Genomic DNA, 21,060 nt, shown 5'->3' with positions numbered 1-21,060 from the left:
CTGTAGCAACCACCACAGGCACAGTAAACTGATAACATGCTCCGAGAGTACAAATCACTCCTTCCTGTCTCTATCAGTGTGGTGTTCATGACACGCTGGGTTTCTGGTTACATGATGAAATGGCATTTGACTGAAGACGTTTGGTGTTTGTAAGGGAAGTTGTTTTTGAGCCAAACTGCTCCCTCAGAGCACAGCAAAGCGTTGTAGCACCGTGATGGGTGGTTTTGTAAAGCACTGGATCTGCAGTGAAATTAGCCTGGACATCTCCATCCAGGTCCTCTGTTGTAACATAAAAATCAATGTATGTGACAGATTGGATAAAATCTTCCTTGATTATTCCTGCTCATCTTAGACTGAGTATTTTCTTTTGCCACCTGATATCAATCCCTTGCTACCAGAAAAACTTTTTGTAATCCAGAAAGGAAAGAAGCCAAGACATGGAGTATAAAGTCATCATTTATAATTAATTTTCTTCAAATTAAAATAATTTTCTGAAATCTTGTAGGGTTTGCTTGGTTTATGTCAGGTTTTTAGATAGCACAGACATTATACATTGCCACACAGAAAAGATTATTTTACCCCATGTGTTTGCTGTCATTATTCTTTTGAGTGTGTTCCACTTGATTCTGTAAAACATTAAATATGCCAGAGGAAATACCAAAGGTGAAGATACTGAATGCTGCTAGTGTTACAAAAGATAAATAAGCTGAAAGCATTGACATGACAGCCTGAGATACCATAACAAGCTGTGGGCTTTCTCCACTCCAAAATTGCTTTCAAGCCATGGTCTTTTCTACAGCAAGCTGGGAGGGTGAGGAAGGGCTGAAATAAAATACTCAATGAAAAGAAAATATTTTTACCCTGATGTGCTTTTCACCCATTCTGCTGCTCAGCAGGGACAGGACATCCCATTCACTGGTAAGAAAGCATGTCTGTGTGGATGCTGCCCTCCCCAAAGGCAGTCGGAGGATGTGGCCGTGTTGGTCTCGGGGTGCAGAGCTCTTCCAGGAGGAAACCTCCAGTGGCTGTAGCCCAGGGGCAGAGGGCAGCAGATGCTTCTGTCTGTGACCCCGCTTTTATTTCTTCTTCTCCCCCTTTTATGGTTTCCCCTTCTCTCCCATTCTTACCTGCACCTGCCAAAGGTAAGTCTGGCTTCATCCTGCCTTTTGGTTCCAAGTTTACACAGCAATAGCCACTTCATGTTTTGCAGCTGAGATATATATAGAGAAAATCACATCTGATTCTGGCTGTTCAGAGTAAGGGTCATTTAGGAGGTACCTTGGAGTCTCATGCACTCTGTTTTAAGGCTGGCTTAATAGCAATGCAGTGTTCATTTTGGGAAAGGAGGTCAGTATCTGCCTTGGGGGGCTAGCGAGGATAACCCCTTGTCCTCAGACTCTTATTTCTGTTTTTGTAATCTCAGCCCATCCTGGCCTGGTATTTCTGATTGCCCTGCTGAGGGCTTGGCATCTAGTTTTGTCCCTGCAGCCGACTCTTTCCCCTTCTCTGAAGGTTCTTTTTTGCTTGGTGTCTCTGCTCTGTCTGTAGCTTGGCCACTACCGTCTGCAGCACTGGATCTTGCTTGTGCAGCCAGCACCGGCTGAAGGGGCTCAGTGCTCTTCTTCCACCTCCGGGCCCCTGACCGCGTATTGAATTCATACATTTTGCCAGTAACTTGCAAGGGAAAAAGACAACCAATTAATAGAATTTAGCAGATTAAGTATGCTTTAGCAGATTAAGACATGACAGTTCTCCTCAGGATGGGGTTGAAATGAGAGATGTGAAGCACCTGGAAAATCAGCTGCATTGGGGAGGTAGCCCCGACAGGGAAAGTCTCCTTTCCACAAGTGAGCATGGGAACCTGGGTGTCATGGTGGCCACTCAGGGGAAATGCTATTCTATCAGTATAAAAACTGGCTCTGCAGTCCAGGGAATAGGAATATTCAAAACATTCCTGTTCCAAAACCCAGGGCCTTCTTATCACCCTATACCTCTTTCCAAGTTACGGCTACCATGGGTTAACATGGGCAGTTTAACACACACATCCATAGTCCTTAGCTGTTAGGACTTACTGTCCCAAAACTTTTGCCTTTAGCCATGCTGAACAAGGCCATTGTGTATGTCTGTGCCTATTTTGCCAAGTAGTTGCCTACCTGAGGTAGAAAAACCTGCTAGGAGCACATACATCTTCCACACCATGTCAGGTTGTCTATGTTGACCCAAGATGTTGAGATCTGGGATCCCCAACAAATTTTGCCTGTATGCATTGCTTCTTCATTTGTACAAAATGCTTTGCTCCAGGCTTGCTGTGCACACTGTCATTAACAGAGTGAAATACTATGCATTTTCTGTTTGTGCAAGTGCATGCATATAAAACTATTATATCTATAATACATATGTATTTACTATATATAAGTATTTCATATATATATAAAACACATATATATTTATTTAAAAAAAATGTGGGTTGTTTAGCACACATGGCTACCTTTCCTTGTTAAAAAGATTTTTGGCCACCATCAGATTTTATGGGCAATTTCCACTTGTACTTTAAAAGCAAGTACCTTCTCCTTCAGTTCATTTACTACCTAGAGATAGGTGGAAAAATTGCCATGCATCCAGCATGATTGTCTCACAGTCTAAATCACTGTCTCTAGAGAATCAGGAGCTATAGTGGCATTTCTTGTAATTAAACATTATTAATATGAGACAAACAAAAGACTATTAAGGCTTGGAAAGAAATGGTGGTTACTACATGTTACTACATGTTACAGTTTGTATCAGAACTAATGGTTTCTGACACATTAACACAATTTGAGCAATTAAAGATGAAACTGGGTCTCTTTACATGTTATTTTTTCCGACTGCTTACAAGGCAGGCATGTTAAAGCAGCCCAGAACAGGAAACTGCTCCTGACCATTCCTCCTAATCATATTCAACAGATGATGTCCTGGGAATTATTAAATGTCATTTCCAAACCACCAGCACTTGTTCCTCTAGGATCTGGGGTGGGCCATGGAGGGGGGGAGGGGAGGAGTGGGGAGCACACATTTATCTGCCAACACCACAAAGCTGTGTAACAGCTTAATGCAAGTGAGGCATGACACAGACAATATGGTGGGCGGTTTGGATGGGCTTAGATACCCTTAAGTCGGGTATGGTCAGGTTTGTTGAGGAGGGGAGCCACCATCTGTCCTGCAAAAACACCACGAAGCAACTCTTGCAGCGGCCTAGGGAACATCCATGTTTAATGTATTATGAATACAGTTACACAGGGAAATAGCAAGGACTTTGGAGCCCATCCCTAGAGATCTCTCTATAAATAGCAGGTGGGCTTGGAACTGGACCAAACTGGCCTTGAACAGTCTTGTGGATGGGCTTAATTGCACAGTAGGGTCCCATTTGTTTGCCCAAACTCTACTGAAGTCCCCATGCCCCTAATGCTTCCCATTAGCTCATGGCACCCGACAGCTCTGAACCAGCTAATAAGAAACACAAGGTACAGACACTTGGATGGAAATTTGGCTAGATGAATCCAAGCCTTGAAACAAGCCTGCTTTCTTCTGGATAATTTTTAGACTTATTGTTTCAGACCTATTTTCAGATCTATTTGTTAAAGACCTCTTTTGATTGACTGCCACATTTTGCCAGCCCTGCCTCTCCATGCTGGGGCCCTCAGCCATCAGAGACAGGGGTGGGCACCCTAATGCCAGGCTAAGCATCATGGCGCGGGGCTCAGGCAGGGGCTGTGGTTCAGAGGGACTGAGGTAATGCACATCAACCCTTAGAAAAAAAAAAAATCTTCTGTAATGAACCCTGCTGCAGAGCACAGTGGCCATCACTTGAGGAAGGGTATAAGCAGTATACCTCCTCGGTCATCCTGGCTTTCCTAGCTTTTGTCTTAATTTCACTTTTCCCAGCTGGTTAATCAGATATGCACAGTGCTAGCATAGCTGGAGCCTGGCAACACACTTGGTAGCTGATGCCAACAAAACTGTATCTAAAAGTGAATGGTCTTCCCTTTCCTCCCCAACAAGCAATGCTTGAGCCTTAGATAAACGGCAGCAATGCACTGTTGCTGCAAGGGAGGAAGTTTGTGCAGGAGCGAGCAACTCACCCACCCACCCTGCAGCCAGGGAGAGGTTTAAGAGGCAAAGTTGGTACCTCTGTGGCTGCTGGCCATTTGCTGGCCAACGGCAGCACATTCATCTCTGGGTCATTTCCCAGACATGGGAATGGTGAAACCACATAGCTGTAACAGCACCAGAGCAGGAGGCTTGCAGCGAATTCCTTCTCCCCTCACTCCTTCTTACACCAGATCCATATATTCAGGTTTAGCAGAGTGGTGAATAATCTGGCCATTGGATGTGTGCTGTCAAGGGCCATAGGTATATTCTACCATCAGAAGTGTTACTAGGGCACTGCCTTGATTTTCACTATCTGTGAAATACAGCTCCCATTCTCCTTGGAAACAGCAAACCTGAAATATGAAAAGCAAATGCCAAACCATATTTAAATCAACTAATCTAGTTTTTTTCCAGCCAGGCATTCATATCCACTGTTAATTGCTTTTTATTACCTGGGTCTCTGGCTTCTCCATCAAAGGCAGTGTTTAGCTTTGTCATTGTCTGTGAAGAGAGATAAAATGTAAAATGAATCCTGTGAATTAGTTAAGTAAGAAAGAGCAGCAGTGACTTGGAAACCGTGACCTACATGGATGAAGTTGGATTTGTATGACCTGCACATTGCATTCCTGTAGGCTGGGTTTAATCAGAACTGGCAACAAAAGCCATTTGTGGTGTAGGGTGTTGGCACTAGATGTTCACAGAAGACTTAATAAGGTCTGACATGCTAAATGCCTCCACGTGTGTAACCACAATAGGGTCACCTCCACTCAGAGGAGGCTTGGTAATCCCCTCTCTGAAAAACTTGCGGAGGGAGAGTACACTAATGAAAGTGCCTCGCAGTCTTTATGCTATTATGGCTATGAAAAAGGAAGGAGCCCCAAGAACTAGAAGCAAAGAAATATATATTACAGTGGAAGTAACTGTGGCATTTTGCTGCAAATAGCTCATCAAGACCAAACTCTACAGCTTGGATACACTTGTGTACCTTACTGGTTGCACTCATGTGGGTCAGGGTTAACTGCACAGGTTAGTAGTGTCTCAGCAATGCAACATTGCCATCAGTGAAGCTCGGGCACTTGTCATCCTGCCTCTGTGGCTGCAGTGAGCCTCCTTGTCAATGCTCTGGGCACAGCCTCTCTGGCCTCCTACATAGGGGGCTGCAGAGATTCTAGAAAATTCAGCACTTAAAAGCAAAGCGGCCACAGCGCAGGTAAGCACCCCTCACCTCAATGTTGTCTCCAAATACAGAAGCTACTTGGGGCACTGAAGTGTTTTGCATTTGGGGGCAATCCTTTTTTCCTCACCTATCATTTGTACACTGTCTTTGGGAAACAGACACCTCTCATAGAAAGGGTCCTACAATCATATTGCATGGTGGGGCTGGGCAAAACTGCATTTTGTTTTGAGGACAGCAGTACTTACCACAACTACTTCTTTCCTAGGTTTCTTCTTTTCTACAGGAAGGAAGATGCACATTGTAAAGGACCAGATTTTTTCTCACAGTGACTATAGACACTAAAGCCAAGACTTCCTCAAACAAACATTCTTGGTACTCAGCTTCTGAGACAACTCAGATGAGCCTTATTTCTTTTCAAAGGCTGATCCCTCAAACTATTTGAAAAGCAAACTCCTTCATAGTATTTTGGAGTGAGAGTCCAAACTTGTCAATGAGTAATCAAAAGTTTAGCCTTGAAAAGACTTATTCCTTCAGTAATGAATAAATAACAATGGCTTCTTTAACAAATTTCCCTTTCTAAATAATATGAACAGATATAGAAATTCACCCTTGGGGATATTTGAACTACAAATGTAGATTATTCTTTCTCCATGAATGTTTGTAGCGGCAAAGTTTGTGCAATCAAACATGCACTTGGAGACAAAACAGGGAAGTGCTGCAGATCCAGTCAAGTAAAATTCAGATCGAAGTACCATTTGGTTATGTGTGTTACCACACCATTAACTCATTCCACATGTAAACAAATAGAGCAGCACTGCCATGGGCATCTCGACAGCATGGATCTGTTGATGATACTCAGCTAGTTGCTGTGATTTCTTCTTGCTCGCTCCTTGCCAATTTGTTGAATGGCCTCTCTTTGAAGAACTGTATGCCTGGCCATGAATGGGCTTTACAGCTTCGTGTGCAATACTCTGAAGTGCTGCAGATGGGTCTCAACCTGAGCACTGATGGGAACCCTGTTCTGTCTGGCCTTTGCTGCCCACCATTTGGAACTAGATTTTCAGAAAGCACCAAGCATCCATTTTTCTGAAAACCAGCCAATGCTGAAATGTCTCAAATTGGGCACCCAAGACAACAGCTAATTTTGTTGGGTTTTGTTAGTCATGTGTTTTTTTCAAGCTGGGAGATACTGAGTGAGGAGAGGGAGTTATAAAAGCGGGGTCTTACTGAGCCCATATGAGCCGTGCTTGCTGGCAGAAAGCTAATGGGACTAAAAAGAACAAGACTGCTTAAAAATCCACTTTCTTTTAATGTACAACTTATGCCCCTGCTAAGTTATAGAAACCTCTTTTAAAAGCAGCAATACTTTAAAAATAAATCTTCAGGTACATAAAGTAATGGTGTCAAGGGAGCAAATGAAGGGATCAGAGAACAGGGAATTAGAGTGGAGAGGACTGTTGAAGGTGCCGTGGAGGGATGGGATTATTTTTTAACAGATAGCATATGAATTGCATGTGAAAAGCACAGTACTTCTTTAGCATCCACACCAGAATACCAGGCTACTCTGAATTTGGAGTTTACCTAATAGTTAGTAGATTTGAAGACCAAAAGGACCATGAAATCACTTAGGCATGCCTCCCATACTCAGCCAGGTTTATTTAATCTCAGTGCTCTTGTACTGGGTCAAATTTATTTGTCTAGAAATGGATTTACAAATTTTATACTGAATCATAAACAAGGTCTTGTTGTGAAGTATTAAAATAAAGAAAAGAGGTACATACCTGGAGCATTTATCCTGTAATGAAAAAAAGATTAAAAGTGTAATTAACGAATGTCATACTTTTGCCTACATAAAAACATCATGCTTTCTTCTCTTTCATTTGGCAAAAAGGATGTGTTTCCTTGCGTTCTGGCATTTGCTTGATTTGTTTGGTTTCTGGTTTTGCTTTCACTGAAGGCCTGCATCATTTAATTCTGCTCTCAAAAAAGAAAACAGACCTGAGCATTGCTCTAACACCTCTCCAAGAAGGGTTGATATTAAAAATAAAGTCTTATTGATGACAGCATGATGGATTTATATAATCTGGAAAAATATATTTTCAAATATTATCACCTTGTTCCATGCTTGGAGGAAGGTCAATTTTTTGGATCTGATGTGCTCAGTTAATACCTTTTCAAATATCTGAAATGTTGTAAATGTTTTTGAAAATATATAAATTGCTTTTTAATGGGAGAGCCTGGCTTCCGATGAATCACTTGGCCTATTAATAAATAAAAACAATAGCCAAGCTATATGCTGCTAGATTCATTTGTCATTTTTATCACAAATTGCTAAATTCCTTGCACAAACCATTTCAATTATAATCACAGTCATATATTACCTCTTTATATTGACTATAATTTCTAAACTTAGGTCCAAATCCTGAGAATACTTATAAAAATCCTTTTTTTAATATCTCAGTCCACTTAAAGAGCTGCTTATCTTTGTTTTGTGAAGTAAAAAGTCAATTCAGGGGCAGTCTGGCTCCAGCCTGCTGCGAAGGCAGCCAGCAGGGATCTGTGCTGCTTCCCACAGTGAACCAGAGCCAGTCCCAGGTGCTTCCGTGGCTTTTGCCAAGCAGGAGCACTTAGAGGTACCATGAAGCTTTATGGGCCACAGCCTTGCAACGGGCTTGGGTAAAAACTCCAGGAAATCTGCAGAAGTTCTGCCGGAACACAGCATTTGGCATGAGCACCAAGGTTTGGAAAGGACTCTGGGATCCATAGCTGAAAGGGAGGAAAATACATCCAGTAACTACCTAGATGGGAGCTCCCTTGGAGCGGGAGCCAAACACAACCTAAAAACATTTGTGGTTTTGGTCAGCACAGTCAGGTACAGCCTCTGACTGTGCCTCATGAGCATAGCTGCCTTTAGAGGGTCATAATTGTTAATTCCACTATTAACTTCAGCTAATGCTAGTGTTAGTAAATCCATGAAAAAAAATTACATGGAAATTTTTCCTTAATTTCATATCATTAACACCAAATATCACTGTAGCTGGTAATAGCATTTACCAGAGTGAAGGACAGACCACTATAAAATATTCAAAGCATAGATTTCATCACAGCTGAAAGGCCTGAGTTATCTCTGTCATTGCCATGTGCTGCTGGGTATGTCCCCAGCATGACATTTGGGAGGACTCACGGAGCCACGCCATCTGCTTTGCTTGCCGGAGGGCAGCGGGTGCGGACCCACGTCACCAGCAGGAACCCTAGGTACCCCAGCAGTCCCAGGAGCAGCAAACCGTCGAGGGTGATGATGAATGGCACGTACCACGCTGATTCAGAGTAGATGTTTTCCCTTTTTGTCACAACAGTGAAGCCAGGCTTTTAAAACAAGATAGGAAAAGATCCTCAGTGCTGCATACTTGTAAGGTTACTGACACAAATAGCACCTTTCATCTGGTTGAACTTCTGCACTGAAGCACCTGGCCCAAACTTGCCCTGGGGCTCTGCAGATGATGGGCAGAGGGAGATAGTGTCTGCTGGAGACAGTGATTCATCCCATGTACTTGCCTGTTGACTGCCAAGGCAGCTCAGATGACTGAGATGGACCATGGAGGTCCTGAGGCAACCAAAGGCAGGTGAAATGGAGCCCACCCACGATGCAAAAAAGAGGTTCCAGATTACGTTTCAATGTCTTATATTAAAATAAGCATGTGATGGCGAGGTTTAAAAGCCTCAGGTTGCCTGAGAAGCTGCGAGCACACTGTCGAGGGTGAGCAAGTTCAGGGAATACTGCCATTACCAAGATAATGGTTTCTTGTTACCTAAGGCAAAACTGGAAGTAGGTCATCTTCACTGCAGTGATCGTTCCGCTCGCTTCATAAGAGGAGCTAAACCCCAAGGAATTGGGTTATTGTATAGAAAGAAATGAAACTCCTTTTCCCCCCCTGTGACTTGTTCCAAAAGGGAAAACGCAGACTTCCTGAGCAGTTGCAGTCTCCCACATCTTCCCAAGTGCCAGGAGACAAGTCTCTGATCTGGCACGTCACTTGGTGCTACCAACTCATTCATTAAGGTCCCATCATGAAACTATCCTCACATAGATCAGAAATTAATTCTCTCTACCTGGGTCATCATCTAGTGTGGTACTATTAGTTTTGATTGTCTACTGAAGTTTTTTATTTCATTTTCTGTAAGACATTTGTAATCACATTGCGTATGGAATTTAGTAGTGTATCTATTTCTTTCCTGTTTAAGGATACCTTTAGAATAACCTATTTAGCCTTGCATAGAAGATATATCCAATCCTTAGAGTAACTCTCAGATAGTCTCAAGATCACCACTACCACTCCAACCTCGCTGGGACTGAAGTCACAAGTGACTTTTTGTGACGGGGCTTCTTTTCTACACTACCAGCCTTCCAGCACCTGATTCATCAAGTTGCTGCACTGAACACATGTAAGGAGTAGTGATAGGAGAAGCTGCTGTAATGGAAGTGCTCTTCTGGAAAATAGACTGAAAGTGGAAGGCTGATACCTCTGGGGAGGCAGATTTAACGCGGTGGTATGTGGTCTAGACTGTTTGTATTTGTGGTAAAGCACGGGAAAGAAATACACAAGTTTTGTTATTCAGCTTAACTTTTCATTTCCACAGCAAGTAAAGGGAGGAGAAGGCTGTGAGAAAACCATTTATACCCTCCCAACAGAGCATTAGATAATAACAGGGTTATTAATCAGTCTGCAAGTTTGGATTTAAGCTTTTTCAGAGCAAAGGGTCCAGACTTGCTTATGCTATTTGCAGGATACTCTGGTTCTGGCTCAGTTACCAGTAGCCCCTGGCAGATCCAGACCATTTTACAGTGAATAGCTCTTCTACCCCTTCACCAGCATACTCATATTTTCATTCCTGCATGCAAGAGAAAAAAGGGTAATGCCACCTGCAGACAGGCAGAAAATGGATAGACTCCAGATGATGGAAAGATGGTGCAGCAGGGATGGAGGTGGCAACCAGCACAAGGATGGGGACAGGCTGTGCCACTTCTGCAGGCAGGACAAAAGCAAGATGTCCTCATGTCCTGCATGAGCTTGACGGAAATCAGCTCCAAAATGGAACTGGTGAGCCAGAGCTTGCCTGGGATGGCCATGCGGAGGACTAGACTATATTGCTGGCACACAAGCCCACAGCTCCTCAGGCTGTGCACAGCCAGATGCCACTCTGGCTGCCAAAAGTTGTGCAAGCCTCCCCAGCTCAGCTATGGACCACCATGCGGGCAGGGAGCTTAAGAAAGACCCATCCCACCTCTCTGGATTTGCTGTCTGAAACCTGCTGAAACCTCAGCAACATGCTGAGGCTGTGCACAACTGCTTCGGTTCCTGACAGGCAGCTCAAATTTTTGTATGACTGTGGTCATATAAAGGTATGGGAAAAGCTCCTTCCAAGTGATTAAGATTTGTTGTTATTGTTGTTGCTCATTTCAACTTTAGTAGCCACAGTTTAATGTGTCCCACTGCTAAAGAAGCACATAGAAGTGCAAGGCACTTGAGGGACTGAATAGCTATGAATAAAAAGTGCAAAATGCATGAGGTAATTTCAAGGTTCTAGGCAAAGGTTAACCCCTACTCTTTCCTTATTAACAAAGCTGCCAAAATCTTTAACTTTCCAGTTGCGTGGTAATGGCAGCATGCCTGGTCCTTTGGCTACTTGCCCTTTTTGTTTTAGAAACTAAAATATAAAATGTATGTTATGACTCTGTAGCTGGGACCAGTCCTTCATGACACTAAGCACATCAACCCCCTTTGACTTCAACATAAGAGCACAAGGCTCAGCAGTTCCCAGGGCTGGGCCCACTGAAGGTTTTTGCTTTCCTTTTGCATACACCTACTCTCTTTTCTTCACTTCTGTGGAGATTAGTCCATAAAATAAATGCAGAACTGAACATAAACTTCACTGAACTTACTGTTGTGGTAATGACTGTAGTTGGGTTTGGAATAACTCTGATGCTTAAAGTCAGCATCCCAGTTTTAATTGGGTGTGTAGTTTTGTCCCTGGCAGATAGTAAATTGTCGTCTGTTATATAGACGCGCAGTCTATAAATCCAGTTTGTGTCAAGTCCGCTCTCATAGTCAAACCTTGATGCAAGAATCAATCGAGATGTGTTGGAGCCAGCACTTGGTGAAAAGGTGAAATGATTGTTCACGTTGCCTGCAAAAAAACATTGAAATGCCCAAACGTTTACTTTAATCCCACATTAACGTAAATGAGTGGAACAAGCAAAAAGATCAGTTTCTGTTGACAATTTGCTATGGATCGCTGTACACCTGTACAGCGAAATGGTATCATTGTACCATCTACATGTACATGTATGCTTGTACCGTTGACAAGAATGGCTCCTCGATCTTCCTGGTACCAGATACAATAATTTAAAACAATATAGTCAAAAAAACATTAAGATATAGAATAAGGCCCTCTATGGCGACACAGCTGAGAGGAAGCTATGGAAAGACTTCAGAGCCTTAAGGCACACAAGAGGTCATCTGGATGACCTGCCCTTACAGCTTGAAGAGCACCCAGAAGCAGCAGCACTCGCCCAGGGTGAGGGCCCTATGCTGCTGCAGGGCTCATTCCACTTCTGGGCTATCCCTGGAGAGACCCCTTGGCCACATGGACACCTCCAGTGTCTTCAGAGGCCCCTCCAGCCCCTCTCCATGGCTCCTCTCTCCTGTCAAGAGGCAGAGGCCTTTGAACATGTCCCCCAGAAGAGAGCTAATGCCTCGGAGACATTCATTGCCTCGAGGGCTTTGTCTGCCCTGGGGGGGCGGGGAGGGGGGGCATTGGTGATGCTGGCTCCCCAGCCCTCATTTTCAGTTGGGATAGCTGGAGAGCTGCCAGCAGCCTGGGCTGCAGGTGGGCTAGCCCCAGCTCTTAGGCTCTGGACAAACATACAAGAGATCAGAGACATGAAAATGCACCAAATGTGCTTTGGTTTTGCTCTTGTTGCCCCATAGAGCTCCAGAGTTGAAGTGCCCTTGAAGGCCATGTCTATCGTACAATCCAAACCAGTCCATGGCTGCTCTGTGGCTCAGAGGCCAGCTGCATGGCACAGCTAACATCTGCACAGTCAAAACTGGACCTGCAGGCAGACCTTGATTTACTAATACAGACACAGCCCTTGTATGGGTTCATGTGTAAATACCACTGCTGCAGAACTCTCCTGCAGCATTAAGGGGCTGCAATAGGACACAAGTTCTCTCTTTTTATTCTCTCAGAAGTCACCTCAGCAGCAAAAAAAAGGAATTGCCCTAAGAGAGTGTGCTCCCTTTTTTGTGACGCTCTCATCCCATACCATTACAGTTCTCCAAGTGGATGCAGCTGATCATTAAGTTCAAACATACATTCTTAAAAGGGGCTTTTAATGCATACAGCATGGACCTAGGATGTGCAGGTTTGCTCAGTTGTTTTGAACTGTGTACCAGCATCTAAAGATGAGGTATGCAGAGTTACAGAACCCACCATCTTTTCTCAAGATTTATTCAGCTGTAATTGGAAGGGAAATTTGACCCTGCATATCATTCCAGCTCATTCTTCTGAAGTCCTTGTCAACTGTGTAATTAATTGCCAATTAATTAACATGGTAGGCAATCCAGTCTTGCAAGGGAATTGTTCTAGGTGGTAGCACCAGTAGGCAACTTGTGGAGATACAATTATTTTGCTAAGTAGCAAAGTAATGATGTGCAGAACTTGTGGATCACAACGAGTAGCACATAAACTGTGCTAGATTTTTATTTACAAATCAAAGTGAATCATCAGCATTCACTAATTTTTGCACTGCTCCCAGCTCATACACCATGACACAGTACCTTTGTTGATGAAGTAACGGAAAGACCTGGGATCAGAATCGCGATCTTGACATTCAATCCTGAAGCCATTAATATTGGTCCCAACAGCTAAGCTGACTGGAATTTGAAATGAATAGAATCTGGGTGAACAAATTGGTTCTTCATCATTTACTTCCAAAACATTGACAGTTACCTGAAAGAAAAGAGAATAGGAAGCTTAAGGCCCTCCACTGTGCTGAGCCAGGGTTTTATTAACTTCAGAAACTGTTTGGCTTTGCCCATTTTGCTCTTTTGATCAACAGCAGCTGAAGAGCAATGAACCTTCCTTCCAATCTAGTTTCTACCAGAAAATGTCTGTGATCATTTCACCTTCAATTCTTCTTGTGATCAGCACTCTTTTGGGAACAGGTTCCTTAATTTGAACCATCTTCCCAAACTGTGGAGTTTTCAAGCTGATGTGTCTGACTATTTGAATCACTTGAATTGTGTCATAGTTAGAATGAGAAATAATAATAGTAGCATGTATTCATTAAACTTCATTTCAAACCTCTCAAATTGCTCCACAGTCATTAGTTAGACTTCTTAGCATATTTAATAATAATTCAGTGCATGACCCATGGAAGAAAGGAAAACTCCTTATAGACTGCTCCCAGTGAGAGAGAAACGCTTGCAACGGCCTTCTGCATGACTGTGAGCACCCTGGGTAGCACCAGATGTGCTTAATGTCAGCTGGGATTAGCTGGCTGAGAGAAAAAGGTTGCCCTTCTCATAGCTCTTTCCTGTAATGTCTGGTGGTCTTTAACAGGCAACAGATAAACTTGTCATCATTAAAAGCTACTGATGCTGAATTTTCATTAATCATCACCTTGAAATATTATAGGTGATAAAGAGGTTTAATTACCTCCCACTTAGCATCTCTATGGGTGGTTCTTGGCTGGAAGAGAAAGCAAATCTAGCACTTGTACACCACCCCACCCCCCACCCCAACAAATGTTCAAAAATCAAATGCAAGGCAGTCATGAGGGAGAAGACGTGAAAAGGAGTAAAAAGAAGTATGTGAAGGATACCAGGATTCTTCGAAATAATTGACTATAAAATACCTTTGTGGGTAAATCGTCTCTATTTTTTCTTCTGAATAAAATGGGTCTGGGCAGCAAACTTGAGCACAACCCTGCTGTTTAACGTTATCATGGTCCTCAGACATGCTCTTGGCTCCTGCCAGATAGCATCATCAGGGAAAAAACTAGACCACGGTCAGGGGAAGGCACGTGTAAGGGTCCATCTCCAGTAAGCCGTGTGGACACAGCTGTACTGGGCTGGGCCCTCTGACATTATCCCAAGAGGCTGTCCAAGCCCTCATCCCATCCCCAAGGTATGCAGCACATCCTCTCTGTCCAACCTCATGAAAACACAACTGGTGGGCTGCAAAATGATTCTCACATTACTTTGGGCACTTTGCAGTGAAAAAACATCACATACAAAATGAAAAATGTATTTGAGAGCCAAGGGGCAGTATACGGGCTCCAAAAAGGGCTTAGTACTAAGCATGACTACAATAAGGTTGTGCTACCTGGCCTCAAGACCCTGTCATTTTTCTATTTTCTGGTACATATGTAGCCATAAAGAATATTTTAAATGGTCTAGAGCACAGAAAACAATTTCACTGCCCAGATGAAATAGAAAAAATAAAGACTGAGAAACAAAAACCAGAGTTAAAAATATAAAAATATTACTTTAATCCTTTCTGAAAGAAATAAAAAAGACTGAGTGAACACCACCTCTTTCATCTGACTAATACACTGCTCTGTGCAGAGGTGGACTTGCCTTTTACTGACCAAAGTGCTTTGCCCAGTATCTCACCATTCTTGCCAGGCAGAAGAGAGAAAAATGTAGATAAAGTGGGAGAAGTAGAGTGGATTTACTCACAGATGCTGTTGCAGTCTTCTCTTGGTCTGAGGCCTGGACTGTGAGGATGTGTTTCTGAGTTGATTCATAGTCTAATCTAGCTAAAAGCTTCACATCTCCTTTGGTTGGGCTGATCCAGAAGATATTTGTGTAATCCCTGGTGCCTTCTCCAGATATAATGGAATAAGTGATGACACTGGGTGGCCTGTCCTTGTCTCTGGCATTCACTCTTCCAATGCTGGATCCAACTGAGAGACAGAAAATCCATATTTCATTAACATTTTAAGGAAAACGAAGTACAGAGTATGTGTTCCAACAGAGTATGTGTCCAGAGTATGTATGTATGGAAGAGCATGTTCACTCTTCCAATGCTGGATCCAACTGAAAGACAAAAAATCCAGAATTCATTAACATTTTAAGGAAAAGGAAGTACAGAGCATGTGTTCCAACTAAAACTTGATAAAACTGAACTAAAGATTTGTTTTAGAGTTTTTCACCTCAAAAAACAAAAGCAAAGGTGTGAGCAATACCAGTTCACCATGCTGTTGTATGGCTCCCCCATGTTTGGGCTTGCCCACTATAGCAATAAATACCAAAACACAAGTAGCCTACAGCAAACCACAATAGAAGTGCTCTGGTGGTGAGGACCACCCCAAGCCCTGCACCAACATGCACAAACTCCCACCTTGTGGCAGCCTGAGCGCTGGCTTGGTTGAAGGAACAAGGCTCTTTGTCTGCTCTGAAAAGTAATTGCTGCTGTTCCTTCCCAGGTGTTTGTTTTCAAAACAACAATTCAGAGCATGATCCATGGAAGTTTTGAATTACCTTCATGCCGAGCATTTATGAAGCAAACTACAAATGGCAGTGCTGTCACTGTAAGAACAAAGATGGAACTGTGCACACCTATCTCTTGATTCAATGCTAAGTGGATCCACATGAACTGGGGATATACAGGATGAATATTCCACATGCACGGAGTAAGACAGAAGGAGGGTGTAAATGAAATGAAAGGTTGGGGTTTTTTTGTTGGTTTTTTTTATTTCCTGACCCCATGAACTCCAGCAAACTTGGCTCCTGTTTGGTACAGCAATAGCAAGCACCCTATTAATGTCAACTCAACCCAAAACAAAAGGCAGTCGAGTCAGAAAAAACATGTTATTTCTCTTGATAGTCTCAGTATCCAGAAAAGTTCTGTGGCTGACACAGAGAGATTTACAGACACATCCATGTCACAGATGGGTTTGAAGTGTTATATTATGAAGAAACATGTCAGTGGCATGCGGAGACACATGCAGGATAGGAAATGCTACAAAATTCACCACATCATGCCCACTGAGAAACAATGAAGAAAGCCAAGCTGCATCCATGCACCATAGAAATAAAAGCTGGGCAAGAACAGGCTGCTGAGCAATGCGAGATGCTGGTATAAACACCTGAAGGTGTCCTGTGACTGCTGGGTGGCTGTCCTGTGCCTCCTCATACCCCCTTAGCCTTCCTTTCCTGACAGTTTGGCTCCTGCAGAAGCCAGGGCTGCCAGGGTTTCTCTGCCAGGCAGAACCCCCTGGAAGCCAGACCCCCTACTCCAGTCTCCCCCGTCTCTCCAGCTCCCTCCCAGGCCATGCCTCCCCACACCAGCTGCAGCTTTGCCATACTCAGCAGTGCCTGATGTCAGCTTCTCTACAGAGCAGGCAGGAGTGATTTTTGCAGACCTGTGGGCCTTGGCAAGATCCTCCTGACCAAAAAAGGAAGAAAACAGATTGATGAGTGTGAGGGCTGGAAACATGGGCTTGGTCCTTTGCCCATGGCAAGGGAGAGGAGGTTGTGGGCAGGATGGCAGGGCTACTTGAAGCATTTCCTCCCCACCACCCCCTGCCTCCTGGCTTAGGCAAATGGACACAGAAACACTATAGAGCCCACAGGTCTGCTGACCATAGCCACAGCTGCCTTCACCTGTGCTTTAAGCCTGCCCTGACCATAATAATTTGATGAATTCAAGCAGATACTAGATTAGCTGGCTGCTAAACCTCTTGGAGTTCCATGGGCAGCTTCACCATGTCTCACTGAGATGCAGTGGTGCATTTGGACATTCTCCTTGGTCATGTGGCCATTGGGGCAGGTCTGTGAGTAACAGCAGCCTGGGGCAGTGTTGGGTGTGTTGGGGGACAGGGCTGCCACTCAAAGGGGCCCAGCATGCTGGAGCTACTGGCCAACAGGACTCATGGAGCTCAGCACAGGCAAACGCAAAGTCCTGCATCTGGGCCAGAACAAGCCCATTCATCAGTGCAGGCTGAGACGGACTGAGCAGGCAGCAGCTCGGCAGGGCTGGGCCCCAGGCCCTGGGGGACAGGTTCTACATGCCCCACCAGGGCACCCTTGGGGAAATGGGGACTCCATCCTGGGTTGCATTAACAAGTATGTTACCAGCACATGCTGGGAAATGACTAATCCACTCTGCTCACCCCTCATAAAGCTACCTGTGACCAGTTTGGGGGCCCAGGTATGAGAGATATGTTAAAAAAACTGGAGAAAGGCTGGGGAGGGTTGAGCAGAGGATGCAGGAGGAGAAGCTGGTGGGGCTGGGTTTCTTCAGGCTGCAGAAGGGAAGGCAAAAGGGGGATTTAATTGCTGTGCTTCACTACCTAAGCACAAGAATACAGAAAACCAAGATACACTCTTCTCAGAAGGAGACAGTGAAAGGACAATAGAGAACAGACACAAGCCACAACATAGGAAATTATAGCTGGGTACAAGGTAAAATTATCTGGGATTAAGATTGCTTAGATGGAACAGGGGCTCAGAGAGGTTGTGGAGTCGCCATCCTTGGAAATTTTCAAAACACAACTGGATGAGGCCCCAAGCAAGCTGGTCTAGCTTTGAAATTAGCCTCTCTTTGAGCACAAGTTGGACTTGAGACCCCCAGAGATCCCTTACGCCTTAATATTTTTTATGACCCTAGGAAGTTCAGAATGAGGGTCAAGATTTATCCAGCATATATCTAACGTACCTCTCAATTTTTCTTCAGCAAAGAGAATAAAGCCAGTAAGTGAGGTCCTGGGGCAGAAGGCCTGTGTTTGGTACCTCGGGTCATGTGAGGGAGAGACTGAAAGCTAGGGAAAATGCCATTCCTGTGCAAACTCCTCTGTGCACCGAGCAGCACAGCACAGAGCTGGCTGGTGGTCACACCTGGCACACAAGGATTACCAAGGAGGCAAGGTGCTATGTCATTCCTCTGCAAACACATGAGATGCAGGACTCAGCAGGGGACAGGAAGGGTGCTGAGGTGAGAGTCAAGCATGTGAATACTTTCAACAAATGCAGTTTTAAGGCCATGTTTGCAGCTGCTGGTCCTGGGCTGTTGCAGTAGTGGGAGGGACCCTGGCTCCAGGCAGAAGATGCTGCTCTGACTGCCATCTGGCTGAGCACAGACTCCCCATCTGAGCATTCCTATCCCACCCCATCTTCACAGCACCCAGTGCACCCAAGGTGAGCTGGGTCTAAGGGGACAGGGTGCTGGCCATCCTGTACCACGCCTGGGCCAAGGAAGTCCTCACTCATTTGTGTCAGTCTATAATGGTGTCTTTGCACCACTGCAGTCCCTCCAAAAGGTTAATTTAGCAAGAACAGAAAGATGGTCTAAAACAAGGCAGCTGAGTTCAGTTCCTGGCTCTGTCACAGATTTCTTGTGCAATTGCTGAATTTGTCTGTGTCTCAGCTTCCATCTGTACAATTGGAGTTGTTGCCAGTTTTGTCTATTTAAGGGTAGTAGGTGGCTGTATAGAGAGACCCTGGTTGAACTGGAACTTCCAGACATTCTCCTCATTCAAATATATGAAAATCCATTTAGAGCAAAAAGGTAACTACCAACATGACAACACTATTTCTATCATGCCAGTGCTACTTACTGTACCTTTAGTAGTTTCTGGAACATTAAATACATATGATAAATTACTGAAGACAGGAAAAAATTCATTCACTGGCTTTATCCTGATGTAAATGTAGATGATATCTGGAAATATAACAGAAGATTAAATCATAGTTAAGTATGGCTGTGAAATTTTCTCATGCATATATTCAAAATACATATGGTATTCCTCTCTCCATGCTGTTACAGCACAGGAAAATATCAAAGGAAGTGTAAAAGGGATACTTGCTTGAGTAGGTAGGACAGGCAATATCTTGCACTCTGACAGTCAAACAATAAACTTCAACTCCTATATTAGCTGGGCTTTCTAAATCAATACTTTCAGTCATCTAAATTAAAAAGAAACACAATTGTATTTACACTTCCTTATATAAAGTCACTATACACATGATGGCAATTACTTTTTTCAGCTTCCTGTGTGATCTACCCCTTGGATATATAGAATTGCTCTATAGGAGTAATATAGGCTATTAATCAATTACAGGATTGAATTACATATTCACACTCTGGTGTTTCTTGGAAATTCAAAACTCTTTCCTTCTGCCAACACAATTTCTTCCCCTTAAGTGCAAGAAGTTTTATCATTTGGACCATAAAGTCTTGTCCTTTTACCTAGTTAGTTCAAAGCTCATGTAATGAGCTGGCTATTTACTCTGCCCTTTGTGGGCTCAACAAGAATCTGCTATTGCTAAATAGTAATAGTTACTCCTTGAGCTCATGCCTGCAGACATGTATTAAAGGTACTGGGTTCAGCCACAAGTGTTTATCCAGGAACCAAGTTGTTACTAAGTGGTGGCTCACACAGATTTAAATCCTAATCTCCTGAACTCTCTATCCTTCTGTAGAAGCCTCATAAACTTTGGGGCAGCAGGACTAAAGCATAGGCATCCACTGTTGATCATCTACAGGGAAATTCCTGGAGGAACAGGACACTTCAGATAGCCTGTTACATTATACACACATGGTGATTGAAGGGCTAACAACAATCATATCCTGTACAGCAATGAAATTGGCAGATGAAGCAGCTATGGGCAGTGCTCATTGACACATATACCTCTGATCAAACATTAAAGCAAGCCATAAAAATAATTTTACTTCCCTTGTAGCCCTATTGTCTTTTAGACAGAATGCCTATTTTTTGTTATGTTTCCCTTTTTCTGTAGTTGCCCACAGTTCTTTTCAAAGCAAAGAATCAACCACTATTGCACATGTCCAGCAACTGGTGGGGGTTCTGGCCCATGCAAATATGCCTGCGGCTACTAGTATAAGGAACCCATAGTTTAACAATCAGAATCACACAGGTTCAAATCCCACCACACTTTTGTGAAAATTTAGCAATCAAAGTTGTTTTACAATTCTGACCAACGAAGCTGAGAAGTAGTTACTGTGTGTGGGATTTCTCAAGTATTTCAATTGTTGGTGCTGAATAGCAAGGACCTTCCACAGTCTGGCATGAATAAATGGGTATGAAATAGCATCAGATTTCTCTGTTTATCTATATCAAAGCTGGTACTTCTCACTCCCTAAAAAAGGGTATTTTTTTTCAATCACATCTAGCACATTTATTTAAAACTGGAGAAAACAGTTCTCTGTTCATCGAATTCTGTACAATCTATAGAAAGCATCCTATCAAAGGCTATGTAGTTCACATCCAGTCAAAACAGTCATTATCACATCATACCCACTGTGACATGAACTACAGTAATTCTTCGTTTGTCTTGTACAGACAATGAATTCAAAGAACTTACAATATTTCATAAGTTGACTTATGACACGGGACAATCTAACATAAAGCCACAGATGACTGACCACAAGTCTTCCAGACACAGTAGATTCCAGAGCGAAGTTATTGCTTCCAAAACCAGATAATCCAGTGAATTTAAATTGATTGTTTGATGGATCAACATCAATATCTTTACAGTAATTTCTAAGATCAAGAAGAAATGTCCCAGCAGTCATATTTTCATTTGCCTCTTTCCTGTTTAAAACAAACACATTTCCCATCAGAGCAACTTATATTTCTCCTCTTGAACTTTTCACATATCACATGCCAAAACATTGACTTCCATTTATTTACTAAGTGAAATCCTAGAACTAAACAGGCAATA

General features: G+C 43.3%; 1 protein-coding gene across 1 annotated transcript in view; it reads right to left on the bottom strand.

Moving 5' to 3' along the window:
* Positions 1-443: 443 nt before the first annotated feature.
* CDHR3 (cadherin related family member 3) overlaps positions 444-21,060 on the bottom strand; it is a 66,458-nt gene continuing 45,841 nt past the window's right edge. The window contains exons 10-20 of the mRNA XM_027797642.2: positions 20,762-20,930; positions 19,182-19,281; positions 18,938-19,036; positions 15,052-15,278; positions 13,147-13,318; positions 11,247-11,491; positions 8,490-8,671; positions 7,087-7,100; positions 5,551-5,582; positions 4,581-4,629; positions 444-1,674 (exon numbers count right to left, since the gene is read on the bottom strand). Coding sequence (XP_027653443.2) covers positions 1,400-1,674; positions 4,581-4,629; positions 5,551-5,582; positions 7,087-7,100; positions 8,490-8,671; positions 11,247-11,491; positions 13,147-13,318; positions 15,052-15,278; positions 18,938-19,036; positions 19,182-19,281; positions 20,762-20,930 — 1,564 coding nt within the window. The 3' untranslated portion in view covers positions 444-1,399. The remainder of the gene's footprint in view (positions 1,675-4,580; positions 4,630-5,550; positions 5,583-7,086; positions 7,101-8,489; positions 8,672-11,246; positions 11,492-13,146; positions 13,319-15,051; positions 15,279-18,937; positions 19,037-19,181; positions 19,282-20,761; positions 20,931-21,060) is intronic.

This window comes from Falco cherrug, chromosome 5, assembly GCF_023634085.1.
Source record: "Falco cherrug isolate bFalChe1 chromosome 5, bFalChe1.pri, whole genome shotgun sequence".
NCBI lineage: Eukaryota > Metazoa > Chordata > Aves > Falconiformes > Falconidae > Falco > Falco cherrug.
This window is presented reverse-complemented; position numbering and strand designations above follow the sequence as displayed.